General features: G+C 37.1%; 4 protein-coding genes across 4 annotated transcripts in view; 2 read left to right on the top strand and 2 right to left on the bottom strand.

The window, feature by feature from the left end:
• Positions 1-7100, top strand: part of LOC111474446 (transcriptional corepressor SEUSS-like) — a 9668-nt gene extending 2568 nt beyond the window's left edge. The window contains exons 4-10 of the mRNA XM_023119535.1: positions 547-595; positions 770-984; positions 1082-1150; positions 2211-2308; positions 3375-3468; positions 4773-4842; positions 5939-7100. Coding sequence (XP_022975303.1) covers positions 547-595; positions 770-984; positions 1082-1150; positions 2211-2308; positions 3375-3468; positions 4773-4842; positions 5939-6882 — 1539 coding nt within the window. The 3' untranslated portion in view covers positions 6883-7100. The remainder of the gene's footprint in view (positions 1-546; positions 596-769; positions 985-1081; positions 1151-2210; positions 2309-3374; positions 3469-4772; positions 4843-5938) is intronic.
• Positions 7101-7360: 260 nt separating this feature from the next.
• On the bottom strand, positions 7361-11532 carry LOC111474460 (ribosome maturation protein SBDS). The gene is made up of 5 exons (XM_023119536.1): positions 11282-11532; positions 9741-9870; positions 9448-9648; positions 9165-9335; positions 7361-8018 (listed from the first exon to the last, which is right to left on the bottom strand). The coding sequence occupies exons 1-5, from the start codon at positions 11413-11415 to the stop codon at positions 7572-7574; spliced, it is 1083 nt and encodes a 360-aa protein (XP_022975304.1). The 5' UTR covers positions 11416-11532; the 3' UTR covers positions 7361-7571.
• An 887-nt stretch (positions 11533-12419) lies between these two features.
• On the top strand, positions 12420-21738 carry LOC111473789 (small RNA degrading nuclease 5-like). The gene is made up of 15 exons (XM_023119192.1): positions 12420-12683; positions 12827-12883; positions 12961-13026; positions 13749-13882; positions 13987-14096; positions 15643-15771; positions 15952-16022; positions 16226-16285; positions 16540-16595; positions 18256-18316; positions 18415-18682; positions 19202-19383; positions 19469-19764; positions 21467-21615; positions 21684-21738. The coding sequence occupies exons 1-14, from the start codon at positions 12558-12560 to the stop codon at positions 21588-21590; spliced, it is 1740 nt and encodes a 579-aa protein (XP_022974960.1). The 5' UTR covers positions 12420-12557; the 3' UTR covers positions 21591-21615; positions 21684-21738.
• A 1814-nt stretch (positions 21739-23552) lies between these two features.
• On the bottom strand, positions 23553-25445 carry LOC111473911. Its single transcript, XM_023119246.1, has 2 exons — positions 24507-25445; positions 23553-23867 (listed from the first exon to the last, which is right to left on the bottom strand). The coding sequence occupies exons 1-2, from the start codon at positions 25307-25309 to the stop codon at positions 23807-23809; spliced, it is 864 nt and encodes a 287-aa protein (XP_022975014.1). The 5' UTR covers positions 25310-25445; the 3' UTR covers positions 23553-23806.

The raw sequence follows: 25445 nt of genomic DNA, 5'->3' as shown, positions 1-25445 counted from the left end.
GTGTGGGGGGGTGGGGGGGTGGGGGCGGTCTTCATCTTGGGGCTACTAGAGAGCAGATTTGAAACTTTATGCTCGCCCCCACCCTCCTGGATTTAAAAGTTTTCCATGATTGCAATTATTTGGAATGAATTGCAATGCAGGAGAGGGAGGGAGGAATGAGGGGCTTAAGGCACTGACATTAAGAGTGGATGGGATTGCAACTAATATGGCACAAATTTAAAATTGGACTAAAGCCGTACTCCGCTACATTTTAATATTCTCCTTGATTGCAATTGTTTGGGATGCAACGAAGGTTGAGGTAGGGGATGGCTCAAATGTTTAGAGAGAGAGAGAGAGAGAGAGAGAGAGAGAGAGAGAGAGAGAGAGAGAGAGAGAGAGAGAACCTCACTATACTGATCGTTACTTCTAGTGAATTTTGGATTTTTGTTATTATTCCTTCAATAATCTAATGTCCTGGCGAAGATTCACGGAGTTCTTTTTAATTTGCTTAAAAATGTATAGCATAAATGTAAGTAAAAGAAATAATTCTTGTGGTGCATTTTGCAGGATGTTTGGCATTGTGAAATATGCAACCGCAAGCCTGGTCGAGGTTTTGGTATGTCATAATTTTTATTTGTCCAAATTGCTTTCTGTGGATTTTATACTTGTGCACTTGGCTACTAGTCTAGTTGGTTCCGTGTTCATTTCCTCTCAACATATTACTTTTTTTTTCTTTTGGTTCATGTATTTTTCGTTAACGAACTGTATCTAAGTTCTCTCAACATTTCAGAAGCGACTTTTGAAGTTCTCCCAAGGCTGTTCAAGATCAAGTATGAGAGTGGAACTCTTGAAGAGCTTCTCTATGTTGATATGCCCCGTGAATATCATAATGCATCTGGACAAATTGTCCTAGATTACGCAAAAGCAATACAAGAAAGTGTTTTTGAGCAACTTCGTGTTGTTCGCGATGGCCAACTTCGAGTAGTTTTTTCTCCAGACTTGAAGGTCAAATTCGGAAGTTTCTTACTTTTCTTTTCCACAATTCCTTCTCTTCATAGGCAGTATGTTATGTATCTTACCTTCCTACCTTTTCTTTTATCAGATATGCTCTTGGGAATTTTGTGCTCGACGTCATGAAGAGCTTATTCCTCGAAGGTTACTTATACCGCAGGTATTGATGAAGAACAGATTAGTATAAGGTTTTAAAAATTCTTCAACCTGTTTCCACCAGAAATGGCTTTGAATCACATCTGCTAATTGATTACTATATACGGGTTCATTTTTATCTCTTTCACAATTCCTTTACCCAATTTTATTCACGTATGTATTTATGTACCAACTCATGTTCGTTAAGAAACACTTGTGTTATTGAGCAATATTACAAAGGGGAACAACTTCTCTAACCTGAAAAGAGGAAGACTAATTGGTTTGCCAAAGGCTATTCTATTGATCAACGAGAAAGGGAAAATTACACAATTCTTGTAGAGAGATAGCTTGCAAATAAATTGAACCCAGCCCTAAATCTGCTGTTTGCAAATTGATTTGTAAATCCTCCTATTTCCTTTTCCATCATCTTCCAACATACATCTAAGTCGGGGTTAGACCGGAGGATTCACAATTTTGGATTAAAGCGTAGAGTGAAGAAGGAAACCATCTACTTTAAAGGATATGGCCTATGTAAATGTGATACTGCTTGGGCATTCCCACAAATTACTGATACACTCAGTTTCAAAGAAGTTCTAAATATTGCCTTCTTACAGTAAAAACCCATTGATAATTAAAGAATAAATGCTTCTTTTAATTCTCTAATTTATACTAACATTCCTTAGAGCTATTGATCACCTTAATCCTCCTTTTCTTGATGTAATGTCGAGTGATGATGGTTTGAAAATAAGATTCCTGGTTGTCGGTTTGCATGGTGGTTACTATATGGACAGAATTAAAAAGGAATTACTTTTAATTGATAAAATGAGAAGGTCAATACAAACTCTTTAATAGGCTTTGTGATAGTTACATATTTTGTTAGATTGACTTCTGTGCATGTCTTTGTACAGTACCAACTATATACTCCCAGCTTATCTGTTTCATGTCTCTATTATTGCATTTCATAGGATGTCAAAAACCTTCTTGGACTACTGGTGAAAATTTTACTGTTTATAAATAGAAGATTAATATGTCATTGTTGACTATTGTTGGTTGTTTGATTTGCTGACACTTGATTGTGATGGCAGGTTAGTCAGCTGGGGGCAGCTGCTCAGAAGTATCAGACTGCAATTCAAAATGCGTCATCTAACTTGTCTACTTCAGAGTTGCAAAATAACTGCAACATGTAATGCCTACTTTTTCAAAAATAAATTCATCATCGAGGGTCCTATTTTTCATCTTCATATTTGTACTTTTGACTGGCTTGTTATGTTTTCTTTGTACATATGATGCACTATAGTCTACTGATGGTAAATTGATGCACTTATATCTGGCAGCAGTTAGGGTTAAAGTCATTTTTGATCCTCTGGAATCATTTTAACTTTCAGTTACCATGCTGTTAATTGTGCCCAATGTTTGCTTTTTATTTTTATAGTTTGATTATTTGATTGCCCTCGCATTTTGTGGTACAGTAAACTATGTTAGTGATGTTTACTGATTAGGAATATGTGTCATACAGACATCATTGAAATTAGTTATTGAGTTTCTAGCGTATCAATAATGTGTTTATTCAGAGAAGTTGCTGTTTAATTGTTGTGTATGTATGTCACAATCAGATTTATTAATATTGTGGAGCTTTCCTGTAATCTCCTTGACTTGTGTTAAAAATTGACAATAGCAGTAGAGTAATGGAAGTGAAATTAAGGCAACCATTCTGTTACAAGTCTTATGGTATTGTTTGGCGAAAGTTATTATAGAGTTATTTGGGGAAAATCAGAAAATAAAAAAAATAAAGAAATTGGGAAATGGTTGAAAAAGTTAGATTCCGTGCAGTTGAATGATGCTCAATAGGAAAAGAATTCTGTCATTATTACACCTTCTACATTTTTCTTAGATTGGTGTTTTTTTTTTTTTTTTTTTTTTTTTTTTTTTTTTTTTTTTTTTTTTTTTTTTTTTTTTTTTTTTTTTTTTTTTTTTTTTTTTTTGTGAACTTGGTGGAATGATTTAGAATTTTGTTATGTGGTGGGGATCATACATTCTGGGGAGGGTATAGTTCTCATTTTGACTAATTTTGGAATGGGTACATCGGTAAAACTCTCTACTTAGGAACTTACTGTAATGGAAACTTTTCAATAATTCCATCTAAAGTTTGCGTCCTTTTTTATTTTCTATTTTTTAGATGACATTCACAATCTTTTGAGCTTTTATCCTACAAATAGTAAGAGTTATAATTTTAATGAATACTTTTTCAGGTTTGTGGGCTCTGCCAGACAATTGGCCAAGGCATTGGAAGTGCCATTAGTAAACGACTTGGGATATACGAAGAGATATATCCGGTGCCTTCAGGTAATGTTGTACATCGGCTTATGGTTACATGCTAGGATTACTTCCATATAAAGATGAAAATATTGATGTTGATATCAATATTGTTAACTTCAATTTATAGATATATTGACAGTATTTGGATCAATGGATATTTTGGAAAAAATTACAGATATCATGGAAATTTGTTGAGATTTGTGAAGGTCTTAATAAAACATTCAAGAATTCAAGTCCTAAGCAATCATTTTAAACATATACATATTATTAATATATACATTAATATAGAAATAGATAATAAAATAATATTTTGGGAAGAATCGGTGATACTTCGGTCAATATTGGTGATATTTTCATCCACGCTTCCATGTTCTTTCTTTGATTTGAAATCTTCAGTTTTTCTGCATGCAGTGTTTGGGTTAGATTGGTCTGGTTAGTCAAAACCTTAGTAGTTGTTTTCTTAGCCCAAGGTGAATATTACTCATTGCTTAACTTGTTCAAAATTTATACTCAGTATAGCTTCATGCATTTCCCCTTTCTGGTTTATAGTAACACTTGGCAATGAGCCATTGGGAAATCCAAATTGTTGTTTCAAGTGAAATGTGCCTGGAGGTTGTTAACTGGTCTTCCATTTGATATCTTACCAAGGATCGATGGGTATACATACCAAGAGTGACAGCTTTATGTTTATATTGTTAAAAGTGGTTCTCTCACATATGGAAAAGTAAATTGTCAAAGAAATGCCACTTAGAATGATCTTGTCTGCTTTATTCGCCCTTCTGGGGTGTAACTATTTCATTTTTTTTTGTTTTCTTTTTTGATTTAAAACTGCAAGTTTCTTCTGTAACATTGGTTTCATTCCTGTTTTTTTTTTATCTAATTTTTAAAAATTAGAAGAAATTAGTGCCTGCCTAATTATTGGTTTGTTTTCCAAGTCTTGACTTTGGCCTTTTTTTTTCCTTTTTTTTCTTTAATGATGTGTATTTTGTTTAGTGACCATATCAAGTCTTGTCATTTATTACTACTATTATTTTCCGGGCTGACTCTCAATTATTCATTACTTTTTGGAACTGAAAATCAATTTTTCCCAATACTATATTGTTGTTAGCCTCATAATCTTTAGTCTGGACAAAAGAAAAAAAAATTATTGAAATTGTACTAAATTCCAATCTCAAGTTCAGAGTCAAAATGTAATATTCTAAATTATGTTTAAAAAAAAAAAACAAAACAACAAGAAACTTGTTATTATTATTATTTTGAAGACAAAATGAAAAAAAGAAAACTGTTATTAGCCCAAATTTTCTGATAGCTATCTTTTGGGTACAATGTAGATATCGGAAGTCGTCAACAGTATGAAGGACTTGATAGATTACAGCCAAGAAACTATGACTGGGCCAATTGGTAAGCTTAACCTTCATTAATATTGTGTTTGTCATGCTTCCTTTTGTTAAATGTATCTGTGCTGGATGCTTCCTTTATAGTTTGTTTATATGCACAGTAGAAAATCCTTTGACAGGGATTCCAGATTAGTTTATGTAGATGTTCTTGGAAAATTGGTGTCTTTAGAAAAGAATAATTGTCTCCTTACCGTGTCGATATCCATGCTTCCATGATAATCTCCTTGGCTTTGGTTAGATGTCTTGTTTTTCATTTTCATGAAGGAAACAACTTTCCATAGAAAAAGAATGCAAAATATATGAAGGCAATAAAAGAAAAAAAGAAAAAAAAGCCCAAGCCTTGCAATCGCCAGGCGAAGGCACCGAAGAAACAAAACAAAATTGCAAAAACGGCTCCAATTATACCTGAGTTCACCTCCATGTTTTCTGTTCCCAAACACACCGGTGTATTTAAGTCCCAAGTTGGTAACAACATAATGATGAAAGTAGCCATAGTAATATCTGCTATTTGTTTAAAAAAGAATACCCTTAATTTTTTCGAAAGATGCAATATTACCCTTCACCTTTCATAAACATTTCAAAACTACCTTTAGATTAAAAATTATTTAGAATTTTGAACGAAAGTTGGGCTATGGTACTGTGTGTTGGTAATCTAGAGCGAAAATTTAGATCATCACTTGTTGTAGGTCACCACCAAATCGATCTAGGTTCCAACTTTCATCCGAGACTTGATAGGATTTCTACTCCAACGTAAGTGTTTTTTTTTTAATTTATAATTTAATCGAATATATGAATAAGTATGTACTCTCAACCTAGAGGTCAGATATTCAAATCTCTCATCATATATATTACTGAGTATTAAATGGGAAGAAATTTGGGAAGAAATTTGAGACCTCAGCTCAGGTAGCAACATTAGGACGTCAATCATTCATATGCTTGCACATACAAGATTTGGAAGATGAATTATTTTCAATTCTTGGATAGTGTCTGAGAAGAAAAAATTCGACATTATTGTCTATTTGTTTCACCGTATAAACTTAATTCACTTTTAAAGTGCTTCTTCAGTCTAAATGCCTCTTTGTTCTTGCGACTGTTTGCAGAGAGTTTGGCTAAGTTTCCACGGAAGACGAATGCTTCACCATGCTTCCACAGCCAAGCTCAGAACGCCGAGCAACAATTACCTCAGCCTCAGCAAACAATTGATCAAAATGCAAATGGTGACCAAAGCTCGGCCCAGGCTGCTGCTATGCAGCTTGCTGCTAACAATGGCGTTCCAAGTGCAAATAACTCTGCTAATCCGACATCAACATCATCTCCTGCTAGTGCAATTGTTGGGTTACTCCACCAGAACTCCATGAACTCCAGACAGCAGAACTCTATGAATAGCGCTGGCAGCCCTTACGCTGGGAATTCTGCGCAAATACCGTCCCCGGGTTCCTCCACGGTTGCTCAGGCACAAGCAAACTCCTCATTCCAATCGCCTACATTGTCCTCACCTAACAATCACCCACAGTCATCAATTGGCACTGCAACCGCTACTAATCACATGAGTGCCACTAATTCTCCAGCAAATGTTCCCTTGCAACAGCAGCCAACACACTCTTCTGAAGCCGATCAAAATGATTCCCAAAGCTCTGTACAAAAGATCATTCAGGAATACATGATGTCGAACCATCTAAACGGGATGAACACAATGACTGGCGTTTCCTCTCTAGGAGATGATGTGAAAACCGTTAACGGGATGTTGCCAGGAAACAACATTATGAGTCTCAATGGACGAAACGGTCTCATTGGAAGTGGAACTGCCAATGGGGTTTCTGGTATGAGGAGCACAGGATATGGCTCGATGGGCGCAGGACTTGCTCAGGCTTCTATGGTCAATGGAATGAAGTCTGCAATGGGAAACAACTCTATTTCGAATGGGAGAATCGGGATGGCGTCATTGGCTCGAGAACAGAGCATAAATCATCAAGATTTGGGTGACCAGCTTCTTAATGGACTTGGAGCTGTGAATGGATTTAATAATCTTCTATTCGATTATTGAGGCTTCTTGTGTGCAGCTAGAGGATATGCAGAATGGCCTTCAACTGATGGAACCACTCAATGAAAACAGGGTATGGCTCATGTTCTGAACTGATTTATTATTTATAAATATAAAGGAAAATGTGGTGGCGGCTGCTGGCGGTGTTGCTGATTGGGTCGAGTGAGTTTCTTTGATTTCTAATGTACAACTTAGTGATTTTTTTACCCTTTTTTCTCCCCCTTATTGAGTTTTCCCTTCGCATTTTAGATTTATTTACCCTTTATGTGAATTTTTTTACCTTTTTCTTGGGCTTAAGAGAGTAATTTTGGAATCCGTATAAGTTTACAGTGCCAAATTCCTCTTTACTTGAATGGAGATTTTGTTTCGTGTCATAGAACTGTAACAGGCTGTCTCCATTTATAATTCAGGTCAAAGATTCTAATTTTCAAGTCGTAAGTGGCGATTAAGAGCCATTTCTAGAGTACGAAAAGGCTACTTGTGTTGTAAATAAGGTATATGTATATCACTGAAACCTCGAAACAGAGAAAACTATGAAAACCAAGATTGAAACACACCATTGTGACTGTCAAATAGGGCTGAGGCATTACCTATGACTAGCCAATTACTGTATTTTCCTTCCCATATAGTACCAAATTGACGTAAACCAAAAAAGCTCATACTAACTCGACAAGCGTTAAACAGTAGGAAGTTCAAAATGAGTACTCCTTCAGGTCGGACTCAGAGTCGCCTATAGCTATTTCTACCATGCACTCTTCTTCGGTTAAAGGAGGGAGATTTTTGGTTTTGCGCTTGATGTTATGCTTATGCCATTCACTCTTGTGATGCTCTCTAAACTGAATAGCATCCCCCACGACTACGTTGCATGTGCTGCAGCGTTTTCCTTCCTTTTGGGTATTCCCGCCATCAACAGAGATTGCCTGTTTTTGTAAAGCCTCACTTAGCTGAGGAATAGCTGATTCTGATTCCTTGACGTGTCGGGGTGGCAGCTCCACATTCTCAAAATCGTCATCGTCGTATTGATCCACATTGGTGTCCCCTTCCTCGTGCAAACAGAAAGAGAGAACTTCAAATTTGCCTTGCAGTTCGCTCATTAAAGGATTACAATCTCGATAAAAGCTAGGATCCAATTCACAAATCTGTTGCAACAATCAACCGCAAAAACTAAGTTTATTGAATGTAAGGCATTGTCAGTACTTAATGAGAAGTGCACATATGAAGAGATAGTTAACAATCAATAATGAACTCATGAATCTATACTCGATCACTTGAGCATTTGAACCAACAAAGAAGTAGATAAACAGCCCCCTTGTAAACAGAAGCTTCAGCACTATCAAGGAAATGACTCGAGAAATCATGAAACTTGACTACACAAAAATGATTTAATGACCCTCTTGGGGGTTGTTCAGTCTCCTCGCTAGCACATCGCCCAGTGTCTGGCTTTGATACCATTGTAACAGCTTGAGGCCCAAAGAGGACAATATCTGCTAAGGGTGGACTTAACCTGTTACAAATTGTATCAAAGCCAAACACCAGACGATGTGCCAACAAGGAGGTTGAACCCCAAAGGGGGTGGACATGAGGTGGTGTGTCAGCAAAGACACTGAGCCCTAAAAGGAGGGTGGATTATGAGATCTCACATCGGTTGGAGAGGAGAATGAAACATTCTTTATAGAGGTATGAAAATCTCTCCCTAGCAGACGCGTGGTAAAAACCTTGAAGGGAAGCCCAAAGAGAACAATATTTGTTGGCAGTGGAGTGGGTTTGGGCTGTCACAATAACCTAGCATCATAACTCTTTGATGGCAGTATTAATCTTTTTTTTTTTTTTAAAAAAAAAAACAGTTGTACTAATATAGTGTTTCAAACAATTTCCTTCCCTCAATCCCCCTCGAGCAAAAAGAAGCAATGACACAATGATATGAGCAAGGGAAACTAATATTCACATTTTCAAAATCTTCTTAGCACCAGCTGGTTTTAAGCACAACTAAATTTCTAAACCTTGCTTGAAATTTCTATCACATAAACATCAAGAGTGAATCATTCACGAAGAACGACGTTCATGGCTAGGTCGAAATGGCTAGCTTGCTAAAATCTTGGTTCCCACGATTTAACATGACCTATTCCAACACATGGGCAACTACTAGCACATTGACACCCATGCAGGAACCAATATGCAATACAACAGTTAAACTTGTTCAAGGAGAAAGAGTGAAATTATGATATTATTAGCAAGTTGGAGGGAAAAAAAATATTCAAAGCAACAATGAGAAGACTCAGACTTACAACACTTCGTTGCTGATTTCCAGACTGATCATTGGAAATGATACTAGCACTCCAGGAATTCAACTTATCAAGGAGAGATGGAAAGTTCTGTTCAGGTACAGTATATCGTATTCTCATAGGCGAACGTTTAATTGGGAACTGTTTCTGAAGCTCATGAATGACCTCTAATGCCTGCATTTCAAAAAAAAAATGTCAGATTAATATTGCGACCTTGAATTTAGAATTATACAAATTTCGAGCAGAAGAATGTCAATCTCACATACAGCAAAAAGTATCAAGCTACCTGTTTCTTTGAGCTGTGATTTGGATCAACAGCAAAATGAATTTCGCGCATGAGTCGCTCAATCATACTAATCGTGTAAGGGCGTTTAGTTTCAGGATTGAAGGTCTTCTGCATAACAATGGTTGCAATATCACGAAACTGATTAGATAATTGAGCCTCCCTCTCCTTCCCTGCAATTTGAAGTTCCCCTTCTTTAAGAATCTAGTACCAGAAAGTTGATGATCTCATCAGTTCATAAAAAGTCACCACAAAATCATACACTCATAACAAAATTAGAAAAAAATTCCACGAACCTTCAAACAAATTTCCGCCTGATCATCTGTATCAAAAGCTGCTTTTAAATCTTTGGTTTTTGCAAGAACTCCTTTCGAAACATTTGAATAAACAATTTGCGATTGCAAGACCTCATCTAAATCTTTCTCCCTGTTGAAACATCCATTATCATGTTCATAGTTGACACACTATGTGATACAAGCATAAATTAATACCAACGTAGGTCAATGAGTACACATTTGGGAAGGAAAATGAATTAACGAAAGGAAAACTGCAAAAGACAACCTTGCAGTTTGATCCAATTGCAAATTGAGCACAGAAGTATCAAAAAGATCTGATAGTTTATATTCACATCCACCTAATTTAATAAATTACCACTCCAACTCATGTCGTCACTTGACGAGAGGTCTGTTTAACTAATATATTTACCCACAATCATAAGATTTTCTAAAAGGGCAATACTGTGGAATCTACTAAAAATGGCATGCCAATGGAATAGTTATAAACAATGAAGTTTAAAAGCAGTGTCTTTTGCTCTTTAGCTAACTATATAGTTCATGCAATTATTTTCAAATTGTAAAAACTATGGGGTATCGACTTACACTCTCTCAAGGAAAAATGTCAACTTGGATAACTCATGCTAAGAGACTTACTCTCTCTCAAGGAAAACTGTCAACTTAGATAACTCATGCTAAGACACGTTACCCTCGATCAATAGGTTAGAAGTGTTTGAGGATATTCAGTCTTGAATTATGGTTTACCATATGTATCATATTTGACCCTTATTATAGGCAAATATTTGGTATGAATGAGGATATTAAATCTTCCATTACTGTTTACCATAGGTATCATATTTGACTATTTATTATAGTCAAATATCGTGTATCAATTTATTTGATTCTATAAATAATTATAAATAGAGAACTCTCACCCCTTTAGTTACTTTGGTTTTAGCAAATATTCTCATGGTATCAGGATTCAAAAGCCATGGAGAAGGATATTGGTGGCTAAAACGAAGGGGCTCTAATACCATGAAAATATTTGCTAGAAACCACCTAGAAGTTCAAACCCGTGTTGTTGAACTCAACAAATAAAAAAAAAAGGATACCTTCCCTTGCACAAAAGAGCTAGAAAGAACCTATTAAAACAGTAAGAATCTATCACTCTTGTGCACAGCTGAGACAACCACCTAACCTAACCCTATTAGGTTTGGTTGCCAAGAAAATGAGAAGAACATTAAATTTTGGGCATAATCGTGTGCAATTGGAGGCTAGTTAATCACAACTCTTCTTCCTCCCCAAACTCTCAATTAGCAAACAGACACATATAACCACAATCAAAGCTGTGTCATACACATTATGCAATTTAAAGAGATTTTTTCGAATCCGTTAGCCAATGAAATCCTCCATTTTGACAAATATATCTACAAAATCAATCCTAATATAACATCAAACCTTTTCAATCTTCTATCCATAAGAACCTAACAAACAACAACCAGAGAAAATAAAATAACTGAGAGAGTGAAATCACAGGGTCTAAAGGAGGTGGATATGGAGCTTACACGCCAGAGCGCCAAGAAAGGACCTTGTTCTTGTAACAAGCGATCTCAAAGCGCAGACCGTGTCTCTTCAAACGAACAACCGCCACGTTCGTCAGCCTCTTCTGCCCGATCGGCTGCACCAGCGATCGTGACATCTTCGCTCAAACGCCTTCGCAAACTTTGCCGATTGGAATAAGAATGGAGAAGCCGATGATAATACTGATTTTGGACGAAGCTTCGCCCCTCGAGCTTATAAGCCTAACGGGCTTTACACATTTTTTGTGCGACCCGATCCTTCTAGAAGAAATAAATAAATAATAATAAAAAATGTAAATTATGGTTGAAAATGTGTTTTTATAACATATTTATGCTAAATTAATTTAAATATTCTGACTTTTTAAAAAATTCAAAATCTTTTATTTCTAAAATAATTTTAAAAATACTTTGACACATTTTTTTTTAACTTAAAAAAATTCATAAATTTTTTTATATCACGATTTAAAAATATTCATGAACTTCTAAAAATAATATTAAAATATTTGAAGATAATCTGTAAGGTGTGGATATACGCTTTTAGTTCAAGATTAGATTCAAATAAATAAATTTTTTATAGATGAAGTTAGTTCATAAATTCCGAATAGAACCCACTCGAATTTATTATTAATTTTAAATATGTATTTTTTATTTTCATACAAATATATATACATGTTTATTTATTTATTTTTATTTAATTTAATTTTTATTTATGGTCTAATAAATCTTAAAAATAATTTTTAATTCCAAGTAAATTAATATTTTAATAAATTTTAAATAAATAATTCATTATTTAATAAAAGCTAGTCAAAACCCAATTTAAATAAATAATTCATTATTTATCTTTATTTAATTTCATTATTATTTATTGTCTAATAAATAAATTTTTTAAAAATAATTTTTAATCCGAAGTAAGTTTTAATTAAATTCTTTAAAAATATGTAAATATATGTAAATAAAGTTTTACAAATTAATATTTTAATAAATTTTAAATAAATAATTCATTATTTAATAAAAAGCTATTTTGGTTTTAAAACATGTCGATCCAATTTAACCCACGAACAGCATACACTATTCACCACTGTTCTACACTCGATTATAGGACATTTGTAGTAGGAAGGTTACTAGTTTTTTTCTTTCACAAGGCGAATCAATGGGGGTTCTGTTTGATTCACAGCCTACCATGGGCGCAGGGCTTTCGACTTAAAGACTTGCATAAACTTCTTTCGCCTCTCTGTTCACTCTCTGCCCAGAAAACAACACTATGCCATCTTCCAGTGTTTCAGCTTTGGATGCCAAAGAAGAGGGCAAGTCGAACGTGGGCAATACGGAGGAGGAGGAGGAGGAGGAGGAGGAGAAGCCCAGCTTCTTCGATATCTATGGAACCGATGTATGTATTCTCTTCTTCATCATCAGCTGCCCATTTGCCTTTTCAAGCCCTTGATTCTTATTGTCGTTAAATCAATGAAGGGGTGTTAGTATTTCCTTCATTCTTATCGTAGTGAATTCTGCTTACTTTGATTCCTCTTGTAGGCTAAAGCTGAGGTTCTTTTCAAAACTCCAGAATCTAATTCAACTTTAAGTCTGCAAGTGAGTTTGCTTAGTTGCCAAGTTTCTTATAATGTTGATTGTTAGATTTTTCATTGTTTTTATGTTTTTTTTTGTAGGATGTTCAAGGGCTTGTAACTTGGGTGCTTGCTGAAGGTTTCATGCCATCGTGGGTTTTTATCAAGGTCAATACCTTTTCAACTTTTACTTGATATCTCTAACTTGAAATTTTGTGTAAGCAAAGGAGACCTGACTATGAACGTTATGTTGTTAATTGAAATGGAATACGGTGATGTTTGTTAATTTAAAGGTCTAGACTTCATGTTGTGATGTATCGTCATAACTCTCATTTAGTTCATAACCCTTTTGGTTCATATTCTCGTTTATTTGGTTCATGTACGAGAATTAGTATTGTTATGCCTCTATAAAGCCTTGTCTAACATTGTTTTGAGGTGTGAGAGTGTGAGAGATACACTTGTAAACACTTTGATTATAGTGATTGACTACCACCAGTGGATATAGGGGAACTTCTTCTCTCCGAATCACGTAAATCTTTGTGTCTCTTTTGTTTAATTTCTATTTGTGGGTGTGTGAGTGCGATTGATCTTGCCTCCGCTTCCCCCACAACAATTGAGTATCAAAACATTTTGGTGGTAGCATTTGGGTACAACAAGTGGTATCAGAGCGTTGTGGCTGCATTCTGTCATTTTTGCTTCAAGAGAGTTTCCTCCTTTCCCTTCTTCACTTCCATCACATATAATTATTTTTAAACTGAGATTGTTAGTTTGCCTTAGAATGCTTATTTGAATTGTCTTATGCTTTGTTATTTTATCCATGGTTGATGGCTTACTTTTGCTACAAATATGTAAGATTTCTTGGAAGTACTTAAAGAGTTAAATATTTGCAGAATAAACCCCTAATCCCAAAAGTGGTCATGGTTTATCTCCCTGGCCTGGATGCTGCTCTATACATGTCACAGTCCAAGATACTTCCTACATTTAAAAGATTCTGTGGCAGTCCAAGGCCAGTTTTAGCTCTTAGGTACACGTTCGTTTATTGAACGTTGCATTTATTTACCTTTTAGAATGTTTCTGGGATTTACTTATGGTGCAGTCCTTATGTTATCATTCTTTGTATTTTGGTAGCTGTATTTCAGATAGAATGCAAACAATTGATGCTCTTTTGACGTGTAAGGTAAAGAGGAAGAGGGATGCAAACAGTGTAGGCTTGAAGAATAAAATGACGTCTGAACAAGGTTTGTGAACCATTGGCAAACTTAAGTTTTTTTCTAGCTCTTCGGCTGTTTATTTTCTTCTTGTGTTGTTTTAGTGTTCTTTCTATTCCTTTGTAGGAGTAGGGAATTTTATACTTTATTACCACACTGCTATTATCAATGTTACAATCTTGTTTTCGTCCTTGGGGGTATAACGCGGTGATAAACTTTTATGAGTGTAAAAATGTGCTACAAGGAGTTTAAAGGTGAGTCTACATAATTATGTGGGCATCAAGTCCTATATTGTAACAGCCCAAGCCCATCCAACTGTTGTCTATAAGTGTGTGGAAACCTCTCCCTAGTAGACGCGTTTTAAAAACCTTGATGGGAAGCCCGAAAGGAAAAGCTCAAAGAAGACAATATCTGCTAGCTGTGGGCTTGGGCTGTTACAAATGGTATTAGAGCCAGACACCGGGCGGTGTGCTAGCGAGGAGGCTGATCCCTGAAGGGGGGTTGACATGAGGCGGTGTGTCAGACGTTGGGTTCTGAAGGGGGGGTGGATTGGGGATTCCCACATCAATTGGAGAAGGGAACGAGTGTCTGTGAGGACGTTGGGCCCTGAAGGGGGGTGGATTGTGAGATCCCACATCGGTTGGGGAGGAGAACGGAACATTCTTTATTAGAATGTGGAAACTTTCCTTAGTAGATGCGTTTTAAAAACCTTGAGGGGAAGCCATAAAGGGAAATCCCAAAGAGGACAATATCTGCTAGTGGTGGGTTTGGGCTGTTTCAAATGATATCAGAGCTAGACATCGGGCGATGTGCCAGCGAGGAGGCTGACCCGAAGGTAGGGTGGATTGGGGATTCCCACATCGATTGGAGAAGGGAATGAGTGCCAGCGAGGACGTTGGGCCCTGAAGGGGGGTGGATTGTGAGATCTCACATCGGTTGGGGAGGAGAACGGAACATTCTTTATAAGGGTGTGGAAACCTTTCCCTAGTAGACGCGTTTTAAAAATCTTAAGAGGAAGCCTGAAAGGGAAAGCCCAAAGAGGACAATATCTGCTAGTGGTGGGCTTGAGTTGTTTCAAATGGTATCAGAGCCAGACACTGGGTGATGTACCAGTGAGGAGGTTAATCCCCGAAGGGGGGTGGACACGAGGCGGTGTGCTAGTCGCTGGGTCCCGAAGGGGGGTGGATTGGGGAGTTCCACATCGATTGGAGAAGGGAACTAGTGCTAGCGAGGACTCTGGGCCCTGAAGGGGGGTGGATTGTGAGATCCCACACCAGTTTAGGAGGAAAACGAAGTATTCTTTATAAGGGTGTGGAAACCTCTCCCTAGCATACGCGTTTTAAAACCTTGAGGGGAAGCTCGAAAGGAAAAACCCAAATAGGACATTATCTGCTAGCGGTAGGCTTGGGCTGTTACATATATTCTCCCGAGAAGAATGGCATTTTAGTGGCAATGTATTTGTTGAAAGTGGTTTTGATGCCTTTTATTCACTCTTGCATTATGATGAACTAACCTTTTGGCTTGTTTACATTCTCTTTCTCTCTTTTTCTCTCAATATACTTTCTGGACTGCGCAGAAATATTTGGCCCTGAAAAAGACTCACCAATATCTATCAAACTCCCGAAGGAGTTACCTTTCCCCGTTACATATTATACACTAACTGCCAAAGAACTGGAAGACAATGGCTATCCATTCAATCAACCAGGTGATTTATCTTTATTAGTTAATTGTTTTCGTTCCCTTCGAAAGCTCTATTTTCACCTTTTTTCGAAGTTAACTACCACGGATCCTCTCTCCATCCTCCCCTGCCCCCTCTCTCCCACCCTCACTGAAACTTTTTTTCGGAGTTAGAAATTTCTATAGCTTAATTATTCATTTAATTCAGGTTTTATCCAAACACTTCCTGCTCCTATGGGATCTTCACCTTATGAAATGTTGGCACTTGACTGTGAAATGGTAAGTCTATTGTTTGTATTAAAGTTGTTTATAAGTGGAATGTTTATGTTACTGTCTACTTAGTCAGCGAAGACTCGATAATTCTCTTTACTTGTAATTCTTGATTTAAGGCATTATTAATAATTTCTTAGTAGAATTTTATCGAAGGACGCACATAATCTTGATCAAGATAATCATTTAATTCTTTTTTGAACTTCTATTAGTGTGTGACCTGTGAAGGGTTTGAGCTCACAAGAATAACCCTGGTGGATATGGCAGGACAGGTATGCACTCCATCTCTGCTTCGGTTACGTGCTTTGGCGAAAGCGTTGGATATTTGTATGAGGAACCTTAACTAATGCTTTGAAGACTTTAAATCAAGTTCTTGATAGTTTGTGCAACCATCTGTATTTGAGACTTTAAATCCAGCTTGTTGAACTAAAGTTTTAAACCAGCTATGTCTGTTTTGAGTTAACATAGTACTACAATTTGACATGTCCGATTTTTTTCATTTATTACCTTTTCCTGATTATTTCAGATCGTCCTCGACAAATTGGTAAAACCGTCAAATGCAATTGTTAATTACAATACGAGGTAAGATTTTCTTGAGCTTTTAGTAGACAATAGACTGGATGTCTCATATAAAAAAAATCTCATCAAGAGAAGTTTTATGATGTGAAAATTGTAGCTTCCTGTATTTGATTGATATGATGGTTTATGAAGCCGTTTTAGTTATATTGCATGTTTTACTATTCTTTAAATTACTTACCTTTGACAATGATGCTTGTTTTGTTTTGTTTTTGGATAAGAACGTGGAAGTGTGTAATAGTCCAAGCCTATCGTTAGCAGATATTGTCTTCTTTGGGCTTTCCCTTTCGGGCTTCCCTTCAAGGTTTTTAAAACGCGTCTACTAGGGAGAGGTTTCCACACCCTTATAAAGAATGTTTCGTTCTCCTCCCCAACTTAAAACGCGTCTACTAGGGAGAGGTTTCCACACCCTTATAAAGAATGTTTCGTTCTCCTCCCCAACCGACGTGGGATCTCACAATCCACTCCCCTCAGGACCCAGAGTCCTCGCTGGCACTCGTTCCCTTCTCCAATCGATATGGGACTCCTCAGTCCACCCCCTTCGGGACCCAGCATCTGGCACACTGCCTCGTGTCCACCCCCTTCGGGGATCAGCCTCCTCGCTGGCACATCGCCCGGTGTCTGACTCTGATATCATTTGAAACAACCGAAGCCCACCGCTAGCAGATATTGTCCTCTTTGGGCTTTCCCTCTATGGCTTCCCTTCAAGGTTTTTAAAACGCGTCTACTAGGGAGAGGTTTCCACACCCTTATAAAGAATGTGGCTTCCCTTCAAGGTTTTTAAAACGCGTCTACTAGGGAGAGGTTTCCACACCCTTATAAAGAATGTTTCGTTCTCCTCCCCAACTTAAAACGCGTCTACTAGGGAGAGGTTTCCACACCCTTATAAAGAATGTTTCGTTCTCCTCCCCAACCGACGTGNCTGGCACTCGTTCTCTTCTCCAATCGATATGGGACTCCCCAGTCCACCCCCCTTCGGGACCCAGCGTCTGGCACACCGCCTCGTGTCCACCCCCCTTCGGGGATCAGCCTTCTCACTGGCACATCGCCCGGTGTCTGGCTCCGATACCATTTGAAATAACTCAAGCCCACCGCTAGCAGATATTGTTCTCTTTGGGCTTTCCCTTTATGACTTCCCCTCAAGGTTTTTAAAACGCGTCTACTAGGGAGAGGTTTCCACACCCTTATAAAGAATGTTTTGTTCTCCTCCCCAACCGATGTGGGATCTCACAAAGTGAGTATATTCAAACTAACTAAAACAAATAGCCTTTGGGCTGGGGGTAGAGGAATCCCCCTCCCGAAGAAGAACGAACACAGAAAGGCTTTCTGATTTTCTAATAATCATGGAAAACTGTAATTTCCTTTCCTTTCACTTAAGCCAAAAGAAATCTTTGTGGTTGATCTCCACCAAGGTACCTAATGCTTAAAGGGTAGAGAAACTTTTGGGTGTACAATAATGGTTCATGTTTGTGCGTGAACTTGTTTGTTACAAGGTGAAACTTTCTAGAAGTTCTTAGCTTATCTTGGGTGTTAAGGCCAGCGCCTGACGTGTCTGTATGGCTGCTGTTCTCTAATTCACTTGTCTCCATATAGTCTCAAGGCGCAATCTACTAACGAAAAACGAGGAACTAATCTCGTTCGCTTTTTCATGTTTATCTTTTAACAGGTTTAGTGGAATTACATGTGAAATGCTAAATGAGGTGACCACTAGTCTAGAAGATGTTCAGGTTCTCTCTTTGACACTGTACTCATTGATGTTATTTACTTGCAGCAATCATTGTTTGAGGGAACTTTCTAATGTATTGATGGTAAATGTACTCTGCAGAAAGATCTTTTGAATCTTGTTCACAAGGAGACTGTTCTAGTTGGCCATTCACTGGAGAATGACCTGATGGCATTAAAGATCTCTCATGATCGGGTCGTTGATACTGCCGTTCTATATAAGCATCCCCGTGGTGGCTCTCATAAATCCGCCCTTCGGATTCTTGCTAAAAGATTTCTTTCCAGGGAGATACAACAATCTAGCAATGGCCACGATAGTGTGGAAGATGCAAGAGCTACTATGGAACTTGCACTTCTTAAAATTAAACATGGTAAGGGACATTCTACTATCTTTTTGTGATGTCCCACATTGGTTGGGGAGGAGAACAAACCACCATTTATAAGGGTGTGTAAACCTTCTCCTAGTAGACACGTTTTAAAGCCTTGAGGGGAAGCCCGAAAGGGAAAGCTCAAAGAGGACAATATCTGCTAGCAGTGGATCTGGGTCGTTACAAATGGTATCAGAGCCAGCCTTCTCACTGTTTCCCGAAGAGGGGTAGATACAAGGTGGTGTGCCAGTAAGAACGCTGACCCCAAAGAGGGGTGGTCCCACATCGATTGGAGGAAGGAAAGAGTGCCAGCGAGGACGCTGGGCCCCGAAAGAGGGTGGATTGTGATGTCCCACATTGGTTGAGGAGGAGAACAAATCACCATTTAAAGCCTTGAGAGGAAGCCCGAAAGGGAAAGCCCCGTTACAGTTTTGCATTGTAGAGCGTTCTTAGATCACCTCACGTCATGTTATAAACTCTGCAGGGTTCTTATTGTATACCTTTTCTTTTGTTTTCAAACAGGACCAGAGTTCGGTTCACCTCCATCGTTAGTCCGAAAGAAGCTACTTAACATACTTGGTGAGAGCGGAAAGACGTCTTCTTTCATTGACGATGTTTCAACCGTGAAGAGATATTCCTCCGAATCATCACATGCATTTCCTGTAATATCTGATGATGAAGCTCTTGCAAAGGCCAAAAAGGAGGTTGGCTAGCTGCTGATTGCATTTGTATGAAATTTCATTCATAACTCATATCCTAATAGTTTGTTTGTGCCTATTATTGTTTTAGGCAATGAATCAAAGAGTTCATTTCGTCTGGACACAATTTTCTGAATTGAATTCTTACCATAAGAAGCAGGCAGATGATGAAGAAAGATTAAATGTAAAGCTTGCAGAGTTGTTGTCATTAGTTACGTGTGATACAAAATCTGTCAGCAAGAAAAGGAACAGCCCCAAGATCTGTGTCGAACTACGAGAAATTTTGGCTCGTATCGATTCAAGAATCGATAGCCTCTATGCCTCGCTACCTACTAATGCTATGCTTATTATTTGCACGGGTCACGGTGACATAGCACTTGTACAGAGGTATGTGCTTTATGCTTCTGAGATTAGATATCATTTCCATTTATTGTTGTATGTTCTTACTGCTTTTGAGTATCAATGTTTCGTTACTAAGAATCTAGCAATTATTAGAACATGGATGATAAAATTCTGCAGACCACCTTTCTGTGTTACTGGGATTAACACTTTCTGCCTGCTCCATTAGAAGCTTTCATGTAGTAATTACTTTGATCCATGAAAAACATGAAAAACTTGTTAGCTGAGTTCAATGTTATCCATTCTCATTCGATCACGGCAGGGGAGCAAGTAAAACTAGAAAAACTCACATTGGGTTTAGGGATAATCAGGCTCGAACAGATGACTTCCACACCTTCGAAAATTTTCTCTACTTTCTGACTCAACATCTATAGTGTCATCGAAGCGTGACGAGACAATGAGTTTTGTTCCTCCAACGTTCTCATCCGAGTTCTCCATTATACCATAGCACTAAACATCCCTCGTCTTCTCCGTCCCTTGCTAACCTTCCCACATGTACGTTATGCCAAAGCTTTATCAAGCCTTTTAATTCGGTTCAACTAACTCCCATGTGTTGTGCAAAAAAGAGCATTTTGCTTTTTAGATGTTTAACAAAAAAGAAAAAAGAAAAGCTCTTGGAGGCTAATGTGATTAGGTTTGTGGGGAACGAGTGCCAGCGAGGAAGCTGAGTCCCGAAGGAGGGTGGATTGTGAGATCCTTCTGAGGGGAACAAAGCATTCTTTATAAGGGTGTGGAAACCTCTTCCTAGCAAACACGTTTTAAAAACCTTGAGGTGAAGCCTAAAAGGGAAAGCCTAAAGAGGACAATATCTGTTAGTGGTGGGCTTGGACTGTTATAAGCTTGTTTTGTTATCACCTTCCCTTGTGCTATATTATTAGCCTTCATTTTCACCAATCGAATTATTTTGCTATCTGATTGCGGGAAAGATGATTAGCTTGTTGAAAGGGATACTAGTATTGGTGGGCACACTCAGTTATAACAGTGAGATCCCATGCTGGTTGGAGAGGGGAACGAAGCATTCTTTATAAGGGTGTGGAAACCTCTCCCTAATAGACGCGTTTTAAAATTTTGAGGGGAAACCTGGAAGGGAAAGTCCAAAGAGGACAATATCTGCAAGCGGTGAGCTTGGGCTGTTAGAAATGGTATTAGAATTAGACACCGGGTGGTGTGCTAGCAAGGACGCTGACCCCTAAGGGGGTGGATTGTGAAATCCCACATTAGTCAGAGAGGGGAACGAAACATTTCTTATAAGGGTGTGGAAACCTCTCCCTAGTAGATGCGTTTTAAAACCTTGAGGAGAATCCCAAAAAGGAAAGCCCAAAGAGGATAGTATCTACTAGCGGTGGGTTTGGGCTATGTGAGATCTCACATCGGTTGGGGAGGAGAACGAAACATTCTTTATGAGAGTGTGGAAACCTCTCCCTAAAAGACACGTTTTAAAAACCTTGAGGGAAAGCCCGAAAGAGAAAACTTAAAGAGGACAATATCTCTTCAGCGGTGGGCTTGGGCTGTTAGAGGGGTGCTTTTCTAAACATAGGAGTTATAGTTTAAAACGTGTGCATATTGACTTATTTCACGAGACAATATATTTGATCTTACAACATCTCGAGTCGATACCTTAGAGTTTGAACATGTTTTTGTTTGTTGGTAACTATCTCACATGTTTGGATGTGTATGTATATTAATGTAGATTGAGAAAAATGCTAGTGGAGCAGAGTGAAACAAGCATATGCCGTGACAAGGTTGTCAAGATCTTGGAAGAGCTCCATGCCCAAGCTGAGGTAGCTCTGTTCTTTGTATGTATAAAGCATTGATTACTCGAATCCTTCCAAATTATAAACCTCTTATTATAATTTTGATCATTACTCTAATTATTATCTCGATATAATATATATATATTTTGTTACGAGTTCAACATATAGGAGTAAACACTCAAACATCTGATCTTTTGGTCGTTTATATATGTCTGAACAAACTGAGCTATTCTCAAATTAACATATTCTACTATCGAGTTTTTTGTCTTTCTATTTGTATTTGACAAACGTGTTTGGCATGTGGGGCTGAAACGATATCGAGTGAAATGCAGTAGGGGTGTACATGGTTTCATTTCATGTCCGTATTTATACTTTTTTGTCTTTTGTTGTCCAATTTTAGTCTACGACCTTATATCTTGGATTAAATTGGGATATTTTTAGATCCAATACCGTGTAATACGGTAATTTATTCAAATTTTTGTTTTTATTAGATCCAATACGGTCTAATAGTAGGGTCATTTATTCACATTTTTGTTTTTAATAAAATAAACGGTTAATTCCTAAAATATTTATTTATTTATTTTCAGATATTTAATTAATATTTGTAAATTACGTGGGTCGGAGAATAAATAATAATAAAAAATTAGTAAATAATATTTGGTTGTAATAATTTAATTTTATTTAATTTTAATAAATTAATATCTTCATGTAAGAATCTTCTATAATTTTTTTTGTCTGATTAGAACCTTCTAAAAATTTATAAACTTAGGGTTAGTTTATTATTTTTCTTTAAATTATTTAGATATAAATTTATGTAAATTATGTTTTTTTAATAGTTTTTTAACCTAATTTTTAAAAATGTATAAGAAATTTCTAATTAATATTTATTTAATTAAGTTTTTTTTTTTCAATTTCATATTGGGTAATCATTTTTATAAGTTTTTTTTTTCTCACTATTTTATATATTAATAACGAACGTTTCAATTAATTCGTAATATATACTTATACGATGGTTGACCGATGATTTTTTTGTTTTCCTTTCAAATGAACTCGAAAGAGATTGAACCTGACTCATCGAAATCTTCCTAAACTATAATGTGTCACGTGTATGCTCTAGTCATTTGCTCACCTCGACATCGACCTTGACTTGATTGGGCCTATAGGCCCAATAATATGTTTGGCTCAGGTCGTTTTATCTCAACCGTCAATTCCTTTTTTTCTTTGTACGACATCCAAAATTTATAATTATTCGGTTTATTAAAAAAAATTAATTTTGACCTCTCACATTCTTTGAATCTTCCCAAACCTACTAGTCGATGCAAGCTCTTGAGGACGATCATGTAAAATTGTTTAGATTAAAATTAAATTATTTCATATATTTTCTTTTAGTTTTCTTCTCTATATTTTTATTTATTTTGACTTTGAAATAAATGAATATTATTATTTATTTTAATCTAAATAAAATTAAAAAAATAATACCCTTCTTATTATTATTATTATTATTATTATTATTATTATTTTAAGCTCAAAATCTATATTATTTGGATATGTTCACACGTAAGTCATGAACCAAAAAATACTCTAAGCCATCAATATTCCAAAGCTGTTGAAAAGTCATGATTTTCAAATAATTTTTATTTATTTATTCATTTAATTATTTGTTAACCTTTTAACGTAAGGTACATCCTATGATAAGTTATTTGATTTAATATGATATCAGAAGTCGTCTGTTCGAACTCTTAGTTACTTAATACATGATAGCAATTGAGCTAAACCGATTGAACTATGTGCGAGCGTAACATTTAAGTCGTAGACCTTCTTCGTTAAGAGTACATATTTAAATCAATAAAAAACGTCAATAGCTGGTGGGCTAGGATTTTCTTTGAGTAAGTTTTCGACCGAAAAAAGATAGAGAACCGAGACACGACAGGAACATCGCTGTCCCGCCGGTCGAAAATCTGTAATCAGAACAGTTGGAAGCGATCAAAATGAAAATGGAACAAACAAACAGATCATTTTCGTTGGAAGAGAAGATTCATTGTGTCAATTAGCTTAAAGAAGATGAACCCTGGAGGAGGACACAGGGTATACATACATACATACATACATACATATATATATATATATATATATATATATATATATATATTAAGAAGCAAGAACAAAAAGGAAGCATTTTAGTCGAAAAACTGGAAGAGAATTTACAGACGCTGTGTAAGACTAATGCCTTCATTTCCATATTATCTTTATATACCTATGGCGGATCAGCAGCCTCTTCATTCATCCCGTTCATTGCATTTGGGATAAATACATGACCAGCAACCTCCATTCGCATGCCTGTAATTCAATTATGATTCATAAGAATTTTGATAGACCCAGTTTGAAGAACATTCTTATGTTACAGATTCATGAACAGTTTGAAAAATTCTAAAATCCAGAACAATGCAGAGTAGAAATGATTCTAGTGTCGATCCATTGGTCTGTTCTTAATTTCAGAAAAAACGATCATCTTCAGCTCAACAGATTCTCTTATGTTCATAGCTTGGGAATTTTTACTACCCAAAATGATGCAGAGTCAGAATGATTCTCTATTTACTAATGGAGATTTTCCTACCTGTTCTTCATTTCAGAGAAAACCCTTTCATATTCAATTCAACTCACCAGATTCTTAGGGTATTAGATCATGAAACAGCTTGAGAAATTAAACTATCCAAAATGATGCAGAGTAGAAATGATTCTATTGCGAACAGTGAATTTGCAGGTTCTTCAAACCCCGTATTCAACTCAGGAAATTGTTATGATCCCTGAACAGATTGAGAAATTTTACTAGCCAAAATGATTCAGAGTAGAAGTAGTTGTTTCGAATGGTGAATTTCTCCGTTCTTCATATCAACACAGAAGATCAAACATTCATTTCTCAAGCTAAAAAGTGGAGTGTGAATCAGAGAAACCATTAATTACTAGCTATGGTGTTACCTGCCGGAGGATTTTGTTCTGTTCTTGTTGCTTCCATTGCTGCCATTACTGCTGCTACTGCTACTGCTCTTGATGCTTCCATTGTTAACAATAGAATCATAAGCAACGCTTCCAGTCTCAGATGAAACTGAGAGTCTTCTCTTCCACCAATCCTTTTCCACCGGATGAGAAGGTTTAGGCGAAACTTTAGCACTCGTGTTCAAACCAGAATCGTTGTTCTTCTTCTTCTTCTTCTTCGTTCTGGTTCCAATAGAATTCGGAAATCCCATTTTCAGATACAAACCTCCATTCTCCATATTCCACGAACTTCTCCCAACCAACCCGCTAGTTTCCTTCTTCGATTTCCGATTCTCCGTCGCAAAAACCTCCCGATCCCCGCCTTTATCCCTCTCATTCGCTCCAGTTGGTTCTTGTTGTCCTAAAACCATCGGCTGCTCCACCAAATCTCTCAACGACAACTCGTAACACGACTCCGGCATATTATTCACAAGTTCCATAAGCTCCTTCTGTCCAGTAGCAATAGCAAGAGACTTCGACGGCGGAGACAGGCTCTGGTAATTAGATCGGTAAAACTGCGGGCTCCGTTGAGGACTACTCAAACGAAATCCATACTCCACCGTCTCATCATCCTTAAGATGAATCTGCTTCCCATTCCAACTCCTGAAAATGTCATGATTCAAAGCCGGCCTGGAGCTGGACCTGGACCTGGTTGAAGCAGGAGAACCGAAATCCATAGCGTCAAAAGCCCTAAAATCGGGGGATTCGGTAGGGCTTGAGAGCAGCTTTCTGCTAGAACCAAGCATGATGATGATAGCCGCTGGAAATGGAGAAGGAAGAGGAAGAAATTGAAGGTGAAAAAATGGCGATGGCGGTACGATTACGGTAGTGGAAGTATTGTAGAAGGAGAGTCGTTATCATGGGCGACGCTTTGTGGGTCTT

The sequence above is a fragment of the Cucurbita maxima genome, unplaced genomic scaffold (assembly GCF_002738345.1).
Source record: "Cucurbita maxima cultivar Rimu unplaced genomic scaffold, Cmax_1.0 Cma_Scf00003, whole genome shotgun sequence".
Classification (NCBI taxonomy): domain Eukaryota; kingdom Viridiplantae; phylum Streptophyta; class Magnoliopsida; order Cucurbitales; family Cucurbitaceae; genus Cucurbita; species Cucurbita maxima.
This window is presented reverse-complemented; position numbering and strand designations above follow the sequence as displayed.